Source organism: Lasioglossum baleicum, chromosome 4 (genome assembly GCF_051020765.1).
Source record: "Lasioglossum baleicum chromosome 4, iyLasBale1, whole genome shotgun sequence".
NCBI classification, from domain to species: domain Eukaryota; kingdom Metazoa; phylum Arthropoda; class Insecta; order Hymenoptera; family Halictidae; genus Lasioglossum; species Lasioglossum baleicum.
The window spans coordinates 9508022-9530405 of NC_134932.1; the positions used below are offsets into that span (position 1 = coordinate 9508022).

At 44.2% G+C, this 22384-nt stretch overlaps 1 protein-coding gene across 5 annotated transcripts in view; it reads left to right on the forward strand.

Moving 5' to 3' along the window:
• The window catches only part of Tet (tet methylcytosine dioxygenase-like), a 156139-nt gene that overhangs the window by 114870 nt on the left and 18885 nt on the right, over positions 1-22384 (forward strand). For 4 of the 5 annotated variants that reach the window (XM_076422151.1, XM_076422150.1, XM_076422152.1 and 1 more), the window contains exon 4: positions 5871-6110. In XM_076422151.1, coding sequence (XP_076278266.1) covers positions 5871-6110 — 240 coding nt within the window. Of the gene's footprint in view, positions 1-5870; positions 6111-6131; positions 10207-22384 lie in introns of those variants that run through there. The other variant, XM_076422153.1, reaches the window with a different exon arrangement.

Sequence of the window (22384 nt, forward strand, 5' to 3'; positions counted from 1 at the left end):
CACCTGTTTAAGGGAATTATACGAACTACGAAAACTGGAACCGTGAAATAAATTCGTTAAGTTAATGAGTTCGTTGTTTTTGATGCAACTCGTTGTTCGCAATGCAACTGGTTTGCGTTGCGTCGTGTAAAATCATGCGAATTCGCGCTCAAAAAAGGTCGACCTCGGGCAAGTTAATCGAAAAATTAATAAAACACGCGTCGCGGACGCTGACGAGACAACGCAGCATCGTTGACGCCGCTTTGAACGTCTTTGTACTTTATCCTCGTCGATGAGACAAAGCGTAAACAGAAGCTGTGGAAAAGTCGACCTCAAAGACGGTTTCGTAGCTCAGCCCAGAAACCCGATTGCAGTCGATAGAATGACAGTGTGGAATCTTCGAGAGCAGGTTGCTTATCGCTGGCAAGAACGTCGTTGTTCCTTTATGAATTCGAGCTCAGATGCACGGACAATGAACGGATTAAACGGGCCTCGTGTCTGTCAGTCATTGGCCGTCTCTACTTGAATGAATTGAACGTCAATTTTCTCAAAAACAAACACTAAATGTTATTTTACGCTGTCGACCTGCTTTTCAATGAACATCCATCTTATTAATCAACATTTGAAATTGTAACGCGGTCGGGAATTTCTCCAATGAACAAATTTTATGTCTGCTGATCTAATTTCGTATGAAGGACCTTGTTGGCTGTTGAATCATCAATGAAATCGTGCCTGTGTATGATTTTATATTTAGTATGGCTATAAACTCCTGGCGAAAGTCGTGCGAACAAATTGTAGTGTACGTCGCGAATTTATTTTTCACGGGGAGCCGCTTTGCGGGCAATCGGAGCACAATGGAGCCCCACATACCGTTTTCAACGGGTCGGTAGGCTCCGGTAATTGTTATCTCGGTTTCTTCGTCTCACCAACCGAGACTTCCTCCGTCTGCAAGTCATATTTCCGTCACGTGACCGTAACAAGAGGTTCCAGGCGTTGCTGGAACCGTTCCCAGAGGAGGTTTGTAGCACGTGTTGCTGTTCTGGGATCTCTGATCTCGTGGGAGCAGCACCGCGGCGCCGTCGTCGTCGTCGCCAGTCCGAGGAAAATATCTCAGCGGGTGAGGAGACGTTTCGTGTGCGTATAATACGTACGTACATGATATCTACTCCCCCGTTCGCTTAGCGTGGGCCCGAGACCTTGTCTATTTATAAACGAAACACCCACGTGATGCGACCGATTCATGCGCGATCGCACAGGTACACGCAAGAATCGTGCACTTTGCACCTGATCGTTCAAGAGGGGACGTTTAACAACCTGCTGAACGGGTTTTCCGAATTTTTTTTCAGACGGGTGGTGCAAGCAATCAATTTTTCTGTGGTCAATCTACATGTATTGAAATTCATCTATGTATTCTTTATAAAAAAATATATTGCTCTTCAAATGTGTACTCACGACAATATTCGTTGAAATAGTTTGTATACAGGAATAAACTGATTCTTGTTATTCGTACGACAAACACGATAAGAGAAAGTGTTACTTTCACTGCTATCTTTATTATGTATGCTCCGAGTCTGTTCGGATAACATGTACGCCAAGTATAAATACCTTTTATACTGATCATGCACGAATGTATTACTTGAAATTATCCTCGGATAAATTGGAGAAACTCTAATAAGCAGCGCTTGATGAAAGTGATATTTTCAGAGACCGTTTTAACCGAATTGGCAAATGGAAATCAATATTGCCTTGCTGCGTCGGAAACGTAGTTAGCAAATGTTTACGGTTAGGTTCAAATAGTTGCTTCGACGCATGTTTGATAACTAGCTGCACGGATTCAAGTACAGACACATTAACTGCTTCATTATTACATTTGAAAAATAATTCCCAACTAATCTGTGAATCTTTATGCAAAATGAAAATTCTCTGCAGCAATCGGTAAGAGTAAAACCCCCCAACATTTTTAATATGAATATAATTGATAAACTGCGGATGTTTATGCATTTTTCAATTTTTATAGGCAAATTTCAAGAAAGTGGAATCATGCGAAATGTTATTTTCAGTGGTAGTAGTCTTTGTAGATCTGAAATCAATAAAAATCGTACTAAATTCTGTGGAATTTTATTTTCTAGCATTTTTCAAAAATTTTTTATAGCCAAAATGCATAAAGATCCGCAGTCTAATAATCGCTATTCCTGAATTTGTGTGATCTATTGATTTGGATCTCACCTATTCATTTCTGTTACGAATATATTAATTGTAATGAAGGTTTTAATTGTAACCGACGTGAACTGGGAATTCGAATAATGATCTCTCGTAAAACAATAGAAAATTGAGTCGTAGGCGGCGAGAATGATTCGCGTCCGTAAATGTTACATTCCGATTGTTCCACGTCAGGATCGCGTGCTATCTGCTTACGAGCGGTAAGAATCATTAAAGGACTCTACACATGGAAAATTGAAGCGTGTCGTAAATCGACACGCCCCGATTATGCCACCAGGTAATTTCAGACTTCGCTGCAAGGCTGTTGCGGATCAGTTCGCTTGTTATGTAATGGAGAACGATGTTCGAACGCCTTGAGAATCGCATACGCGGTTCTCGGCAATCGTTATCCGAGTTATTAGGGCCCTCGAACCACTTAACGACTTAAGTGGGGAAAGCACTTTCTCGTGTCGTTCATTAGGCCGTCAATATTTTGCTACATTGTACGTAAAACGGTGCAATCATCCCCTACCACCACGTTCCTTCCGCAAAAGGTACGATCACCCATTCAGATTAAATCAGAAACTTAAAATGCATCCATTAAAGTTGAATCGTGATTTAAAAATATATCTTCTTTTTATATGAAGATATTATAAGTGTATTATATTCATCTTTATCATGATATTAGAAATTCATAATTTTTGTGATGCTGATATTTAAATTATACATAGAAGCTCTCTTTACGTAATAAGGATGAAAGACTAACATATTGGCAGACGTACAAGTAAAAATGCCTTTCAGCCACCGCAAGCTCCGTGACCCTCCAGCAAGACTGAATCGAATAAGAATTTTATGAATAAAATTTCCACTCGAAATTGCGCGCTATACCGCAGCGATTGTACTTTCTAAACAGGTCCTTTATCTAGCGAGCATATCAGCGAGCTGGCCCCGCAAAGCAATTCGCCTCTCGAAATTGCTCTATCCTCGAAAAAATATCATCTTCCATCGGAGACTTTAATCCCTGTAAGATTAGCGTAATCTGAAAAATACCATCTTACGGGCTGGTCGTTACGCCCTAAAAATATCACGTGTCAAGACCGCGAGGGAAGTTAGTGAGACGTTAACTCCGAAAGCAGCTAATATTAACCAAGCGTAATCCCAAAAATACCACGTCGAGCCTCCAGAAGAGGAATTTAATCATTCTGTTAGCGTCCGGCCACGCTCTTCAATCTCGGAGGAATTTCAATGAGGTAGAGAGAGAGAGAGAGAGAGGTGGTACAAGGGAATATGAAATCGCGGGTTTCTTTCCTCGTCGTGGCTCGTCTCGACAGGTGTGAATTACATCCGCGAGATCACCGGGCACCGTTCAACGAGTAATGATCCCTGTGATTCCGAACCGTGCTCCCCGGCTTTATCGTTTACTCCTGACAGCGCAGCGCAGCAACCTGGGACCGTCGTAAATGTAAATTGAATTCCGTTGCATAAATTTCCACAGCGGCGTGGCCAATAAATTCACGGGCCCGATACAATCAGTAATATTCTGTAACATCGTCGCCGATTCGATTACGAAACTCTTTCGACCGGGACGAGAGAGCCGCAAATCTGTTTCGGAACGCTCTGCTCAATCCTTGCCGTTTTTAGGTTAATTGAGTTTTACTTCTGGAATAAATGCTGAACAATGCGCAGCAGTATTGTAACGATAGAATTAATAATGGACCGTTCACGGTTCTATAAATTATTCGAAGGTATTGTTTCCATGCGTCAGATCGCCATTGGAAAGAACCCCGCACTAATCGCAATAAATCAGTTGGATTTTTCATATGTTGTAGCTTATGATCTACTGAACAAAAGATGTAATGGGCACAAAGCTCAACAATGGACAGTTATCGAGTTTGTAATCAGTCAAACATGACAAATGCCGAATACTCAAATCTCGGGAAGTATTTATCTTTTGGAAAAATGTTTGAAACAAAAATAGTAGGGTTTCACAAAATCTGTTAGGTGGTGTCATTATTTTTGAATTTTGAATGACCATGAAAAGGTCTGTGAACAGAAATCTTTCACAAAAATCCAAACCCTCTCTGCTGTGTGTGTGTGGATTAATAAAAAAATGATCTTATTATGTATTACTCGTATGGATTCTGTTGTGGTGGTCTCTGATTTGAGTATTCAGCAGCTCGAATTTGTCATGTTTGACTGATTATAACTCAATAACTGTCCATTATTGAGCTTTGTGCCCATTGCATCTTTTGTTCAGTAGATCATAAGCTACAACATATGAAAAATCCAAGTGATTTTACCGGGATAGATTTTCCATATGATTAGTGCGGGGTTCTTTCGCCGCAAATGTGAATATTTCAAAGTATGGGGTTACATAAGAGATTCGAAAAAATTAATCAGTGGTCGACTTGCGATCCTGAGTGCGTGTATAATGAATGTATGATGCAGCGGAGCGAGAACGGCGCCAACAGGGGTCTTAAGGGTCCGATTCCATGGCGGTAAGACCGGCGTGTTCAAGTTCCTCGATAATTCGCGTCACGGGACGAGGGAACCGAGGTCTGCGAGATAGCGTCGCTCTTGGGGACGTCGTAATAATTGATCAAGTTTGCCCCTCAGGGGGCTGGGGTCCCGGTGGTCACAGCTTCTCTCGGCCAGCGGCGCTTGTTGAACTATGGAAACGGTTTCAGCCGCCTCGGCCTACTTCTGGCCACCTTGTTATTTTTAGCATTAGGGTCACAGCGGCGTGCAACCGGCCACTGCACGCCATGCTTCCTTCCTTCCTTCCTTCCTTCCTTCCTTTCCACCTTCCTTCCTTCCTTCCTTCCTTCCTTCCTTCCTTCCTTCCTTCGTCTCACAAGCTTCTCCTCTTTGTCACGAGACGACATTTTGCTCAGGCAAGAACAGAAACTTACTCGCGTGTGTCGTTCAACCTCTTTCTCTTTCTGACTATAGCGTCGCTCGACGATGAAAGTTATTGGATAATTGAGATCCGAGCCAATGGCCGCCTCTGTCCCGTAAATTGCCCCCTTAACGGCTCCGCGTCTCGAATTCCTCCTGTCCGCCATCTTTCTTTACGCGGGAACGTCTGCAGATGAGAGACCCCCTTCTTTTTCCTCTTTGGAATGCTTTCGCATGATTCGAGACAGCGAATGCCTCACTACAATAAGCAAGCGACGAGTTATTGGTTACTAAAGTATTTAGCACGACCGGTGTGCTCGACGTGAACGTAAATTGAAATCTCGGAGAAGCTGCTTGGCGTCATGTTATGCTATTGGGGGCTGGCAAGAAAGTTTCTTTAAAAATTTCTTTAATTTTTTAATATTTTACATTTTGTTCGATGATCTTTTGCCATCTCTCTGGTAGCTTAATAAAGTTATTGGCTATTTTCATAAAGCCGCGACGGCTATGTACACATTGAATAACAAGATTGGGTTTCATTTGACCTGGAAATACCGAAATTGCTTTCTTGCCAACCCAATATTTTATATTTCCGACACTACATATATTACCCGAGAACAATTACATTACGAAGTACCGGAATCCAATAGAGATTTATTCATATTCTCTGCGCATATAGCATTTATACATATTTGCAATCTGAGAACTTGAAATTTAGTGTTTCAAGCGTAAACAAAGTTTCACGTTTGTTCACTGTAGTCCTCTAACGGAAGATCAACCCGTTCCTGTTGCAGAGTTATCGGAAGATCGCCCGACAAGTCAGCACGCCGGACAGCGCACCTGCAGGCTTGGGCAGTCCACAAGCTGGCATAGGCGCGCTGCAACAACACCAACAACAACCGCAACAACAAACCCAACAAACGATCCATCAACCGGATCCCATGCAGCAATCCAAGGACAGCTTGAATCCCGCGGCGAACCAGCAAACCGGTGCCCTCAGGAACGGAAATCCGCCGCCGCCTGTCGTTTCTATGGTGAGTTCCACTCCCCCCACCTTTTCTTTTCGGGATTCGGTTACAGGAGGGCTCGCGTAACGATTTCTGTTATCTCTGATTCGTAATTTGTCAGCCATCGCCGCACTTCTTCCATTATTTTCAGCTTGTACGTGAACCTAAAGTTCTTCTTTCATTTACCAGAAAGTGGAACATGTCCATCTTTATGCATACTAAACAATAACAAATTTATTTATTCAGGTTTAGAGTGTCTAAGAATTTGTAAGAAAGACATTCAATTTGTTTGACCAAGATGTGTTCAGTATTAGTTCGAGAAATAAATCATTCTATGAATTTTTCCTTGCAACATCTAAGAAGGGTGGCTATTCAATTTATTCCACCGTGAAACGGTTCGAAGAACCGTAGGAGATGAAAAGCATATTTTTACGTACTTCAACATAAGACTCAAAGCAACAGGCTGAATGTGCTTTGGTCAATGTCTATCTTTATTCAGGTTCAGAGTGTCTCACAACTTGTAAGAAAGACATCCAGTTCATTTGACCAAGATGTGTTCAGTATTTGTTCGAGAAATAAATTATTCTATTCCTTACAACATCTAAGAAGGGTGGCGATTCAATTTATTCCACCGAGAAACGGTTCGAAAAACCGAGGGGGATGAAAAGGGCATTTTTATGTACTATGCCACAAGACTGCAAGCAACAGGCGTCGACCGAAGACAGTTTCGAAAGAAATTGTTTCCCTGTATAATGTTTCTGATTCCGTGGGTCTACCGTGCCAGGAGAATCGTCTGTTGCGTCCGGATAGTTTGCTTGTCTGGCATGAGCTCAACTCGAGTTGAAAATCCTTTATGGGATTACAAGCGTCTTGGGTCCCCAAGGATCGCATCGATCCCGCCACCCCCGGCAGCCCAGGGTAGCGTAATCTCTGGCTGTATATTGGCATGTAACACGTAGCACACTTCGGGGAATAAACAGCTCCCCATCGGCGCGACCCAGTCCTCCATTTCGTGTACAGTACACCGATGCGATGGTAAACCCGGGCCAAGGACCTTGACCTAGACCATTCCCGGCTCATTACTTCAATCTGTCTTCACCCTACAAGGAAACACGCCTGGTTCGCCTGTTTGGCGTGCTTCGAATACCTACGAGCGTGGATTGCAAACTTGCTGCCACTAATTTCCGTTCGTGAGACGACGACGATGTGTTTATTGTCTGCCATAACTCCTCGAGCTCGTCGATGGCTACACACAAATTATACTTACTCTTCAGAAGAAGAGGAAGAAGAAGCCTTTGGACAATTTTAAATTTGCATGGAAGTGTTCAAGGTAGACTTCAAGTTCTTTCTTTCATCTTATTGGTACAACAGTACTAATATGTTCACCCCAGTGAGCAAGCTGATCATTCTAACTCCCAAGCCAATGGTATCATACTCAATCATTGATGAGTATACAGCGGATTTTATACATTTATGGCGAAAATGTGTAGGTGAATTTTAAAACAGCCAGGCCATTAGAATAATTTATAAATACTGTTATATATTATTTTCAACCTATTAAACATGTCAGGAAAGAAAATCATTTTCTATGTCGTTCCAGTTTGTTGCAATTCGGGCAGAACATTTTTATTTTGCATAAAGGTCCGCTATCTGTTGATAAGAAACGAGACTACCTAGCTTATTAGCTTATTAATTAATAAGAAATACCACTAGCAACAAGTTCACCAACGGCTCATCCATTTGATAGCAGCTGATCATTCTAACTCCCAAGCCAATGATATCGTAATCGTTCATTGATATGAAACAAACTGGCTAGACTAGCTAGACTACCAGTCTACACTAGTCTACGACCTGTTCATTCTAGTGACTTGAATTAATAAGAAATACGTCTAGCAGCGAGTTCGCCAAGCGCTCATCCATTTGATACCAGCTGATCATTCTAGCTCCCAAGCCAATGGTATCATAATCGTTCATTGATAAGAAATCAGACTAACTAGACTGCGAGCCTACACTGATCTACAACATTGTGCACTTGCATCCCGTGACAGAAAAATCGAATTGCATCAGAAGAAGGAGAAGAAGCAAGCTGCTTATCCGCGCCCCTCACTTTCCCCTCTGGGGAAGAGAGGTCGAGAGAGCCGGCTTCAGATGAAGGAAGAAGGAGGAAGGAATGCGGTTTCACCGCGTTCGTTTTCGTCCGTGTATCCGTGGATCCTGCGGCGCGAGGTTACTGGGCAAACCAGTCTGCTGTTGCACAGGACGACGCGTGTTTCCCGCGCGAAACACACGGCCAGGATAATCCGAACCCGGTGGAACAGCACACTCTGGAAGGAGTTCTGACGAGGGACACGACTCTCCGGTTATCGGCTACCGTAGCTTCAAGGCCGGCGCCCGGTTTTGCAACCCCGGGATTCAATCTCGGGAACGGGAACGCGTTCCCCGAACGGGCCAGCCCCGGTGAAATTTACTGCCCCATTACCGGCGAACCTCGAACGATCATGCCAGACGCGGCTTCAACGGGACGTTTACTGGCTCTCACGAGTTTTATGTCCTTGGCCCTGCTCTCGTCTCGGACCCTGCACTGATTCCTGAACCACTGGGGCTTCCCTTCACCGCACGGAAAATATTCTGCCTTCCAGTTTGCTTCGAGCTGCTTCGCTCATTGAGAAAGTGAACCTTCTGATCAGCGCTAACGCTTCTAAAGTGGTTGATGCGGACTAAGACGGTTGATTAGTCTCTTCTAGGCCTTGTTATCTTGCACAACGGAAATATTTGCAGTTTATTAGTTTATCTAATAAATAGTACGAAGTAAATTAGGTCCAAGTATACCAGGTTACCAAATATCGAACCAGCCTCTTCCTTTGTGACTCTCCGTGGTCCAAATATAGAACCATCATGTCGAACCGATCCTTCATCACCTAAACATGAAAGTGTTTTCTATTCACGATCTGCAATCAAACAAATTTAACTTTAAAACTAGCACAGCTTTTTGCCACACTATTTGAACGCCAACGTTCTATTCCAAGCTATCCACTAGCCACGGATTGTAAACGTACAGCAGTCTGTCAACCGTGTCAGTTTTATTGTTAGTTCTTTCTCTCGCGTGCTTCCTATACATTCTCTCCGGGTGAGAATTATCATATAGATGGGCTTCGAGCAGCTGACCAGACTAGAATGTTGCTTCTGTCTGATGAAAAATTCTTCTGCTGGAGTGCACGTTCAGATCCTCTTCTCATTTGTCTGACTCAGTGCTAAAATTAAAATCTTGAGAGAAGCTCGATGTGCTGAACAGGAGAGGTGATTTTCTGCTGGTTAAAAATAAGCGCTTCTACGCTGTCGAGTGATCAAAATTCTGGATTCGACATGGGTAATCCTAGTGGAAACAGATTTAGTAACAGATTCGGTCACACGCCTGTGCCGTTGCACTCGATATCTGCGCGTTCGGGCCGGTCCACAAGAAAACTAAAAAGCAAAAATCCTATGTTCCTCTCGTCAACTGTTGACCAAGCACCTCTGCATCTAGATAGCAGATCCCGAATTCCACACACACAGTCCAGGTTGCTCTGGAAGAAAATCTAAAACGCGAAAAATCAGGAAAGAAGGTAGGGGGTTGTAAAGGTGGAAAAGGAAAGACGCGAAACAGAGCGTCGCTCGGCGCACCCGCAGAAGGAATCGGGCTCGGGAACGTAGACAGGTATCGGCACTTACTCCGCGGCGTTTTCACCGGGCTGTCGCGGGTGTGCGGGAAGGGGGGAGGGCGGTTTCCACCCCCGTTTCCACCCGGCCGTCATTCTCCGCCTCCGCCGCCCGCTTGCTCCTCTTGATACTGCTCGCTTTTCCTTCCACCCCTCTCTCCTTCTCCCTCTCTCGTGTTTCTATCCCTCTTTCACCGGAACGCACCCTCTCTCTCTCCCTTTCTCTTGCCGGGCCGGTGGTTCCTGTTCCTGCGGGTATTGATTCGCGTTGGCGGGCGGTCACCGCCCCCATAGTCGCTGTCTGCCGCTAGTCTACCCTTGCCCCGACGTTATGCTGTTATTTCGGCGGCCGATCTCCTCGCAGCTCCCTTGTCACGGGGTGGAAAACCCGCGAAAACCAGTCCAGCCGTCCGCCGGATCGCCACAGGGTAAGAACAACCCCTCTTCTGCTCGATTCTCTTCACTGTTTTCTTTTCATCCCGACATCCCTTCGTTTCTTTGTCTTCTATGGAAACGGAGACGACTCGTATTCACATATTTCACGAGGCTCGATGCAGTCGAACCCTTATCTATCATAACCGAGCAGCGTTACACGCTCCATTCGGTTAACCGGCTCGATTCCCAACTTCCCGGTTACACTCCATAAATTTTCTATACTGTCGTACTTCGGCCGTGCTAGCTACCAAGGGTTCTAATTTACTCGGTGGCTCGGTGGATTCACGAATTTTTAATTGGCTTTCGAGAATTAACCCTCCGCGCAGCTATTCAGATTAGCAAATGGAACGTACAAATAAATTCCTGTTTCATATTCACTCTTCTGCACTGTTTGGGTCAGTACATTTTATGCACTACCCTTATTTAGGCTAGTTTAACCAAGAATCTGTTGTTCTTTCTTTAGTATGTTGTTTTGTTGCAAGAATATATCAGCCAGCTTGATTGGGTAGTTAGAAAAGAAACTACCCCGTAAATGGTGGTAAGAAGATTATCCTATAAGGGATGGTAAGATAAGTATCCTCCACGGGGTGGTTTCAGAACGTACATCCATTAGATGATACAATACTTTTTTATTTAATGGCGAGGTTTATGCCTTAATTGGACGTTAATTATAACTCGAATTTCATTCACAATTTATTCGATCATCACTTAGAGCCACAGTACGAAGAATGTATCTTTTAACTTCGCGATCAATGATGTCTAAATATCTACAGTGCTGCCGGATGAACACTTTCAATTTTCATAATTCAGTGTAGCCAGACGTTCATTTAAAAATTGATTGTTTCAGTCACAAGAATATAATTCACGAATTTAGTTTTTCGACTCGGGCATTGTTTGAAACTCATTCCCCCCGTCGACAAGGAAAACCATGATTATCGGCACGCATTCATGTGTACAAACTTACGTTATTGTTTCCCTGGAACGTTCCCCGAACAATAGCAGTTTCTTCGAGCGATTTTTCTTCCCTTACGACGCGACGGTGGCTTTTCAAAGAATGTCTCGCAACGGTGTGGCAACGTTTCCCGAGAATCTTGTTCGCGAGTAATGTCTTTCAATTATGTTCTCTATGGAGCCTCGTTAAACTTTTCCTCGCCGTGGCCTATAGTAAAAGAAGTAATATCCACGGCCGAACGACTCGGGACACGCGTAACTCGCACGCTTGTCCCCGAGAATTTTCCGATTTCGCATGCTTTCTGCATCACGGTATTGCGCAACACCAACACACACACCCATACCAGTTTAGACTCGCTATACATGGTACGCTATAGAGTTCTCTGCCCGAATCGCCTAACCCAATTTCTTCCTACGTCGCTGTGGTACGGGAACTATGTTGGAAACTCCGAACCAATATTGATACTATCGTAAAATGGAAAATAATAATATTGTATTTCCCTGTTGCTGTCGTCGCTGAAACGCCTGCCAGAGCTGTGTGTACCTTACAAGAAAATTTTTCAGTGACAACCCAAAATGTTTAAATGAGAAACACCCATGCAGAGTGAACTGCAACTGTTAAGATTTATCCTGTGTACCAAACGTGTGTATAAAAATACAAATTCTCATAAACATCTGCTTGCAACGAATAGATAAAAGCAGTGATTACAATCGATGAGCAAAATAAATGAATACAAGCAACGAGTAAAATCAATGAACACGAGCATCGTCTAAAATCGAAGAATGCAAGCGACGAGTAAAATAAATTAATAAGAGCAACGAGTAAAATCAATGAACATGAGCTCCGTCTAAAATCAAAGAATGCAAGCGATGAATAAAATAAAATAATACAAGCAACGAGCACAATCAATGAACAGGAGCACCGTCTAAAATCGAAGAATGCAACCAATGAGTAAAATAAATGAATACAAGCAACGAGTAAAATCAATGTACACGAGCAGCAAGTAAGACCGAAGAATGCAAGTAATGAGTAAAACAAATTAATACAAGCAACGAGTAAAATCAATGAACACGAGCACTAATTAAAATCGAATAATACAACCAACGAGTAAAATAAATTAATAAGAGCAACGAGTAAAATCAATGAACACGAGCATCGTCTAAGATCAAAGAATGCAAGCGATGAGTAAAATAAAATACAAGCAACGAGCACAATTAATGAACACGAGCACCGTCTAAAATCGAAGAATGCAACCAATGAGTAAAACAAATGAATACAAGCAACGAGTAAAATCAATGAACACGAGCATCGTCTAAGATCAAAGAATGCAAGCGATGAGTAAAATAAATGAATACAAGCAACGAGTGAAATCAATGAACACGAGCAGCAACTAAAACCGAAGAATGCAAGCAACGAATAAAGTGCGAAATTTTCGAGCACGCAAAACAGTCCCACCGGCGAACATAACCAGTGTAGTAGTAGTTCGCAATCGCATCAGCAGCTCGCAGAGTTCACAAGCGCCATCAATTACGCGTAGCGTGTTAAATAGCCGCGAGTGACTCCGACAGCGGTGGGCGACTGTGAGCACCTTATAATCGGCAATTTAAAGGTGTGTGTTCGCTCTGCCGAATTTCTGTCGAAATTCAGCCGGGTCCCCAGGGCAGCGGCGAATATTACACCCCTATATTACGAGAGAGTCGGCCGCAAGTTCCTTGTTCGCCGACATTATAGTCATCGGAGCGTGATCGCGGCAAACCGGCCCGTCCTCGGCGTGTCACGGTCAACAGAGTAGCTAACGACTCGTCGAGAAACGCGTTGCACGGAGCTGAAAAACCGACATGCTCCGGGGAGGCTTGCTGTACACGTTCTACCACGATCCCGGAGGCAATAACACCTTTTAGGTGAAACTTAGCTTCATCGGTCTGTTCTTCCGAGCTACTTGCTTTTACACAGTGTTCGCTATTTATTCCACACGTATGATAACAGTGTTTAGGATGTCGAATTATTAGGATCTTGCGGTCTCCGATCTTAGAGTGAATTATGTTGGATCCATTTTCCAAGTTCGTTTTAGCACTCTTTTTTTATTGAAGCTCTTTAGGCCCTTAAATGGGTCCATTTCACTTTACAATGTGGTATTACAATTTTACAAGTTGGTATTACAATGTTACAAGGTGTAATTATGATTTAAATAGATAATTTACAATCTTTGTGAAATACGACTGAATATAACTGCAAGACAATCAATATTTAGGGGTAATCGGTAGCCCATTTTACGTTTTAGCACTTATTTATAATAGTCATACTATTTACAATAGTCGCTTTAGGATTTTAGAATTCCTCAATAGATTGTTTAATTAGAATGAATGCAAGTTTTTATCAGAAGAAAGTTATTGAGCTTCTGTTTAAATACAGTTCAGTCATTAAAATAAAGATAAAGATAAACAAATATAAGGATAAAGATAAAGTGCTAAGTACCGAACGCTCGAGAATAGGTTACATTTCATACGATTCTGAATCGCGACCGCAAGCAGCGCGGTAGCAATTGATATTCCAAGACGGTACCCCTTGATCCGGTTCGAAACAGGTTCGGAACAGGTTCGCGAAACGTCCGTGCAAATCGGGGGCGCGTGTCCGCGCGATCTCGACGGTAGAAAACCGCACGTGCTTCGCGGTCGGACGCAATTCGCGGACGAGCGACGGGCACGCGGCGTTTCGCGGTTTCGGTTTGCTGCATAATGGCGCGGCGTGTCCCCCTCGACTCCCTATCCATCAACTATTCGCAGCACCCCTGTGTTCCCCTCCCCCGTAGACCCCCGAACCACCGTAACGTTGATTCCTTTATCGGCGGCGATATTGCCAATTACCGTATCGCCGAGCTGACCGCGTTTACGCGCGCAGATAGCCTCGTTTAACGCGCTCGAAACGCGTGATTAACGCCCGGCCCATCCCCCGCACACCCCCTCGCGAAATCCTATGGCGAATACATTCGCCGCGCCAGCGGGGTACACGTGTTCGACGAACATTCCGACGGCATTGTCGTCGCAAAGCTGCCCCAAATTTACGATTTCACGAAAGACCACGGTGCCGAGAAATTCTGTTCAGCGGCGTTCGGTGTTTTATGGGAAAATCAGTGGAGTGTAATGATAAGACTGCGGATCTTTATGCAAAATAAAAATTGTCTGCATCGATTGCAAGAAATAGAAACTACCTTGAATGTTATTTCTTTTTCAACTTCATCAATTTCATCTACTCAATTTTCGTATAAATTCCAACTCGTTCGAATCTGGTCAATCAAGGGAATCGCAGACCTGAATCTGAATTCCCGAAATTCCGCCGACGCGACGGCACGTCGCCGATAAATCGGCCGGGAATTTCCGCGAGCTCTTTCGCATTAATCTCGGATCCGTTCTCCGGCGCGGCGGTGTACAGCGAAAAAAGCGCGAAAGGTGTATCGCGCGACGCTTTGTTCCGACGGTATTTTCTTCGTTCCTTTTTCTCGCCTGGCTCCGGAGGGTTTCCTTTTTTCACGGAATCGGCTCGGGGGTCGCATTGTTTTCGCCCGAAAGCGAGCAGCCGTGAATAAAACCGCTTCGCGCCGCCCCGGACGAGATGTAGATAGCGGCCACCCGTTTTCTGCGGTCCCCTTGCTCCTGCTCAACGATTCTCTCTGTCTCTCTCTCTCTCTCTCTCTCTCTCTCTCTCTCGCTCTTCCCCCTGGCACCCTCGATTTAAGCGCTCCGGAACGGTGTATATAAATCCTCTGTCTCGTGTAGAATCGCGAGCGAAACGGAGAACCGAACAGACGCCCGGGAACCGTGATAAAATCGGTTTCGAGGAAATTATTCTCCCGACGAGGGAAAATGATTCAGGAAACAGTCATTCAGCTGCTGTGAATCGTCCAGTGATGGAATCAACCTTGTTGCGATTCGTGTCGCTAAGTTTGGGCGAGGATCAATGAGTAATTTCAGTCTTCTAGCTGATTGTGAGATTGTAATGTGGAAAATGTTTCACAGCTAGCAAACTTATATTCTCGAGGTCGTAAAATCGTTTGTAGAAGAAACAGACTCGATCGTTTCTGCGGTTCTGTATCTAAAAAATGTTTCATTGATGATCTTGTCTAGAAATGTTCAATGAAAAGCAGACGAGCAGAATTTATACCCTGTACTCAATATGTTTTCAGAGTCGTCCAAATTCCCGTCCCGCAGTATACATAAATAGCGCGATAAAAACTGTTTTACCGAAAACGATTCGGTTTTATCGCGGAACGTGTCGCGATCGCCGTGCCAGTTCGAAAAGAGTCGATCCATGCCGTTTCAACGAAAGGGGGTTTGGCGAATTCGAGTACCGGGGGGGCTGTGGGGCACCGAGGGGGCGGGTGCACGACACCACGTCGCATTGATAAATGAATTTACGGTGCGCTCGTTCGCGCGATCGCGTGTACGCACGCTCAACCAGCCGCGGTCTGCTCGGGCGCGCGATCATCCGCGCGCACGGAACGCTTAATGAAATAAACGTATCGATGCGGGACTGATTGCTGTGGCTAATTCGTCGATAAATTTGCAGCCGCCCCTCTGTTCCTAGCCCGACAGCGGACAGAGCGGCGTGCACACTGAAATTAATTTCTGGCTCGATTTTCAAAGCGGCTCGGACAACCCGCAGCCCTCCGCTCCCGATTTCCGCAATCGGAATGTCCTGATCCTCGTGATGCTATCTGGAGATCGACCATTGCGCTGTGTGGTTGTTCATCTCTGTGCTATTGGGTTTCGAAATTATCTGGCTAGGATCTTGTGGACGTAAGAGGAATTTATTAAATACGATATAACACGAATTGAATAATAGTAGTCCTGTTTCAAAGGGACTGTATTCAAAGGGCCTGGGTACATGAAGTGTTGAGGGCTCATCAGTTGTGTCGAAGGCTTTAGGATCAATGGGGACGATATTTCTGTGGTTGTCAGGAAGAACGCCGCATGTGTAAAGTTTTGTGATCACTAATGCTTTGACATAGAATATAGGACATCGGTTAAATTGCATTATTCTTTTCAGCCTTTCGAATTTATTTTCGTGACTTTTTTTCTGGTAAAGACGTAAATCCTATATCACAGAGCTCAATTAATGCATGAGCTGAAATTTATTGAAATTGTGACACGCGGCGGTTTTCCTGGCAACCGCAGATTTGGGACCAGCGACAGCCAGTGGCACCTGCAGATTTGAAACGGACTGGTCCACAGAGGGAGCAACTCCGGAAACAGGAGCCTCGGTCGAAAAGAGTGGGTCGAGCGTGCCGGGATAACAGCGAGGAAAGGTGGTCGAGAGTCGAGAGACTCCGCGTGAACCCCCAAAGTGGCCGTGAATCGGTGTTTGTGGTCGAGGTTGATAGCATCGAGGAGAGAGCTGCAGAGAGAACGGAACAAGAGCGAGAAGGAGAGAGGAACGGGCGTCTCGCCAACCGAGTCAGCGATCCCTCAGAGGCAGAGACCGAGAACCGCCTCCCTCAGCTTCGGCTTCGTGTTTTCCTCCTTTCCTCTTCTATCGTCTACCAACGCCGGTTCTCCTCATCCTCGTCCCTCTTCTCGGGACTCTCTCAGGGGGGGAAAATCCTTCCGTTCTCTTGACATCGTGACCTAGGGCAACGTAAACCCCAGGCGTGATAAAACGGGATGCGCCGCGACAGCACCCAAACATAACCCTCCCGAGCCTTTTACTTCTATCTATCCCAGCTATCTATCTCTCTTTCTCCCTAGATAGTTCTTTCTCTTTCTCTCTCACTATCTCTCTTTCATTCGTGGTCTCCATGCTACCCTCTCGTCTCCGAGGAACTCGAGCCGTTCGTTGACCTCGACCCCTTCCGCTCAGACTCCTTCTTCTGCTTCTTCTTCTTCTCCTATTCTTCGTTTTTCCACCTCGGCGACTGGTTCTTCCTTCTCGCGATGATTCATGGACACCACTATGGCGAAATCGCTGGACAGCGCACGCTGGACACTGTTTTGACCGATTAGACCCCCATGGAAAGAAAGGCGATCATGGAGATTAGAGATACCTGCTCGACACACTAAGGCGAGCTCAGGGTCCACTGGGTTATGATTCTGATGGACCGAGGAGCTTTGCGTTGAGATTTCGTGAAACGGATTCTGAGGACTGTTGGGTAATCGTTTAGTGTGCTAAAGGCTACACTGGTCCCTGAGGAAGCTGAGTAGGAACTTCGGTAGACTTTGTTGGAACTTGGAACGTCTTAAACCGACATGGGGTTTGCAAGCCTTTTTGTATTTATGTGCTACCTAATTGGAAAGTGGAACAAGATTATGTGTTTAACAATTCTTTTCTCACTTGAAAATCACAATTTTTACTATCATCTATCGAGCAAACTGGATTTTGTTCAGATTTACAGGATTGTTCAATATTAATAAAATATATATTTTATTCTAAATTAATATTGAAATATTTTCAACGCATTTTAACACTGCTCACAGGTGTTTGGTAAATCAGTGATCAAGCACTGTTTATAATTCTAATTAACGAATTACAAGTAATATAATCAATTCCTCCAGGATTACCAGCTTGAACTGAAATGATCGAGCTCCTCTTTGATCTATCGCAGACACGGGAAAGCCCATTAACAAGCTTCCGGTACACTGCTAAATATAATATTACTCACAGAATGTGAATGTGTTCACGCGAATTCGTATCATCGGAGATCAATATTCAAACGCTGGAATCCCTCCATGTATTCATCCGTCACAATCAATTCATCGGTTATTCTCTATTCCCGATTCCATTAGTTTCGGGGTAAAATAAATCTAGTCTGAAATGTTCCGCGTTTACACGAAATATTCCAAGCGAGCAACAACGAACGATGTAAATCATGATTGAACCAGAAGTCCTTAAACCACATGTCAGCTTGTAACCAAACACGTAGAAAGATAATTATTTAAAGAATAATACACATGATCGTTATTCACTGTCTATAAAGATGACTTAAATTTTATTTTGGGTGATGTAAAAAATTCTTTTAAACACCTACAGAATCTTACGTACCATTTCTGTAGACGAACTTGAATAAAGTGGAATAAAATAGCAGATCTCTGAAATAAATAAAAATTGTACTAAACTCTGTCAAATTTTATATTCCACCCTGTTCTGAAAATTTTCAATATGATTTATTCGTTGAATCCAGTGCTAACATTTGCATCAAAAATTTCATTCCGAGTCGTCCGCATGCAAATGGAAGGGCGAAATAAAATTTTCCTTCTGAAGTCGTCCAAAAAAAATTAGATTATTCGAAAAATGTCTTTTTGGTGGGGTAATAAAGTCTACCGCATGCTCGTTAGAAAATTCTATGATAATTTGACTGGGGAGCAAAGTTGAGAGGCAGACGAGACACGGCGGACGGTGTTTCCCGTCGTCTAAGGGTGGAACTCACCCCCTGCGGTCGCTCGATTCGAACTCGACGTCGAGCAGCAAGGGAGGAAGATAGATAGACAGAGAAAGAGTGAGAGAGAGAGAGAACGGTGGTCTCCATGCTCGAATATCAACGGAGGAAATTTCACTTCCTTGGTCACCGTCAATGGGATTACCATCGTAACTCAGTTAATTGAACTGTACCGCGTAACAAGGGTAATAACCCGCAAAACGGTCCGTAGCTGCACGCCGCGCAACATCGGATAAACACGTCGCTTGTGCAGAATACACGAAGCAGAGATTATACACGAACGGGAACCGAGGAACACGCTGGAATTTTATTCAATCGGCTGCCTAATTTCCGTCAAGCTCGATCGGACCACCACGGTGCCGAATTTCCGCACGAATTTTGAATAATTTTTCCGCCGCTGCCGCGTTCCCGTTGGAATTACTCCTGGAATCCTTTATTCGAATAACTGCGCCACTCAGCCAGCAGATATCGCAAAAGTTTAATGTTCGTGGCTCGGAATCCAATTTATCATATTTTCATTTTCTGAATTTTGGGGGTTTGTTTTGCTGGCTACTTTTTCTGCGAACATTAAACCTACTACTGCCGCGCCGGTCAAATGACCGGTTTTATACTTCTCATCTTACAATTATGAAAATTGTAATACAAATTGCACAGAATCTAAATAAATAGAGCTTTGTCGTTTTTGTAAGCTAAAACATTTGAATCGCTTTTAGTGCTCGGTAGGTTTAGGATTAGACTGCGGATCTTTATGCAAAATCGAAATATTCCGCATTCATTGTGGGAAGCAGGAAAAAATAAAAATTGATTTCATCCCCTAACGACTTTGTTGAAACAACATTACAGTATTCTTGAATTTTTCTAATCTATCACTGTTTCATATTTCACCCAACTAATTTCCTCATAGATGCATAAAGGTCCGCAGTCTAGTAATAATAGATTGCTCTTTAATTCGCCGATGAAAAGAAACTCCACTTTTCGAAAATGTCTGCAATTTAATATCGAACAGTCCCAGCAATTCCGAAGACCACACGCAGCCCGTCGAGCATTAAAACTGTCTTGAGGCCATCACTACTCCTTTCCATCGTGGCGGAGTGAGCGAAAGAGAACGAGAGAAAAGGAGAGAGAAAGAGAGTAAGACAGAGAAAGAGAATCAAGCTTCGATCCGTGTGTGCCTATTGTGTGCGTGTCTCTACGTGTGTGCCTCGAGTGGGACGTTCGAAGAGAGACGGAGGATCGTTAATCGAAAGGAAAGCTTCGCGTCGAACAAGGACAGCAGATAGCAACCGTGGCGGTTGGGTGGGGTGGGGTGGGAGAGGGTGGAAGAGAGACAGAAACAGGGGCCGCAAATAGATTGGGGGAGAAAGAGGGAGAAGGACGAGGCTAAAAAGGGAGAAGCGAAGGGAACGAAGGAAAGAATTGGCAAACTCGCAACCGGACTATAAAACTCGCTGCAAAACGAAGGCGGCGAGCACGAACGATCGGTTTGCTCGTCCGTACACCTCTCTTCCCCGTCGAAGGCTTTGTCATTCTATTTCACTTTCTCCTCGCCGTTCCTCCTCGTCACTCTCCCTGGCTATCGATTTTTCAAAGGCCGAGAGCACAACGAACGGTTTAAATACAAGACGCCTCTTTGTCGAGTTCGGAAATTTCTTTACACGCCACCGGACCCCCATTGTTTCACTTCTCCCACCCCTTACCTCCCGCTTTACCGAGCCCTGGTCGGCTACTCTTTCGATATTTCAACCGAGTTCTCGTTTACGGTTTGCGTCGTAGAATTTTTATACTGTACAGCACGGCTCAAAGCTAGCGGACGTTCTTCTCGGTCACGAGAAGCATTCGGCCCGGAGAGACGGCAGTCATGTTTGTGGAATGCTGGGCGGGTTCTACAGGACGGTTCAAAATTGGAAAACAATCGTTTGGTCGAATCTGTTGCTTTTGGAGAGCTAGATTTTTGTATTCCCGTTTATTGTATTAGACAGCCAAATAACGCGGTGAGAAAATTGTTTAAAATTACTGTCTGTCTACATCTTCTGTGGCAGCAAGTGTACAGTCGTCTTACTGCTTTTTTATGTTTACTGCAACATACAATACAATACAGTGTTTTTAAACAAGTTCTGTATGGAATCGAAGCCGGACGCGATAGTAATTTTTCGAGGAGCTTTAGCAGCAGCGAAAGCAGCTACCTTTCGTAGACTTCTTACAGCCATCGCCGACTGTGGGACGAACGAAAATAAACGAAACCCATTGTACAAGCCTTCCAATGGATCCTCTTGTTGCTAGAATTGATACTCGCGCGAAAGTTTGATTAATTCGCAGAAGTGACGCTTCGTCATATATCATTTCTGTGTGCACAGCACGGTGGACGTTCATTTCATACAGAACATACAGCATATTTATGTACCTACGGTCATTTCAACAGTTTAATCAACTATCTAATCTATTCCTCTAAATCTATTCCTGTACGTGCTTGTTCCGCCGAAGAAACAGTTTCGGCTTTGTCGAGCGATATTTTGAGCGAAATGGGATCAAAGATCTTTTATTATCGTACATATTAATACAACACGATAAAAAGCAGAATTATATTGAACGAGGAAATTCGTTGAAAATCGGAGGTTTTGTAGGAATCGTCTTGTTACTAATGTGTCCACTCATGCTACGCGAATATGCACATTTCAGTATACTTAGATGAAAACTATTTTAGAATCGAGTAATGCATCAACCAGGCAACGGGTGACCGCAACATTTCAGGCTACATTTGCCTCGACTTGTTAACACACACGTTGAGACTTCCCGGTCTCCAACAAATTCCCTAAAAATCAAAATTACTTACCTGATAAAAGCAGCGATTCTTTTTTTAAAAAAATGAAATTGGACGCTCGATTCGCTTCTAAAATATTTTCTCTGCCATCTCGACCGAAAAGAGACCTGTCAAATCGCAGCTCCTTTTTCGAAAGTGTTTTTCAACCCATCGAACGATAGAGAGGATACAGTATAGCACGCTGAACAACAGGAAAACGTTATCGACGTTCCCGGGGCCGAATCATAGTGGCTGTAGTTCCAATTTGCAGAAGGGAAAGAGTATAACCGGCTATCCCGGCAGCGATCTTGAAAAACTGCCGATGAATTCCAGCGATTCACAAACTCTCCGCGGAATTCTCGGCGTTCTATCGTGGCGGGGGTGAGTCGGGAGAGAGGGGCGAGGGGACTGGTGGCAATTAAAACGGAAGTGATAAACGTCGAATCGTCACGCGATAGTCTCCTCGCCGAGAGAAATTGATAGCCCCCGCGGTCGGATGTAACTTCTGACCACGGGAACAAACGCGAAGAACCCGCAGGAAACGGGAGCTCCCATTCCCGGCACACGTGGAGCTTTCGCGTTTTGATTAATGGCTCTATTACGGTCTGGTTAGAAGCCCTTTATTTAATTGGGTTGGGAACGTGTGCGTTACCAACGCGAACTTTCCTCAAGTTCGAAGCTGAGAGCCACTGCACCCTGCATAGTCGGAGAACTATTGCTGACGAATGGCTGTTACCATCTCGGACAGTCCATGATGGTTCTCAACTAGTTTCGCGCGAATTTGTTCGACAATTACATAATTAAATCACTCGTTTACGGTATTAGGAATTGGAGAGCTTGACGTCCCCGATATGGCGACGTTCGTCTTCGAAATCCATTTACGATTTATAATCCCAGCATTCGTTCCTCTCGATGGACAAATGAAAAAATAATAGCGACCTTTAGCTCGGCGTAAACCGAGAAAGTTAATTGAAAGAAAATAATAGAATTCGATCT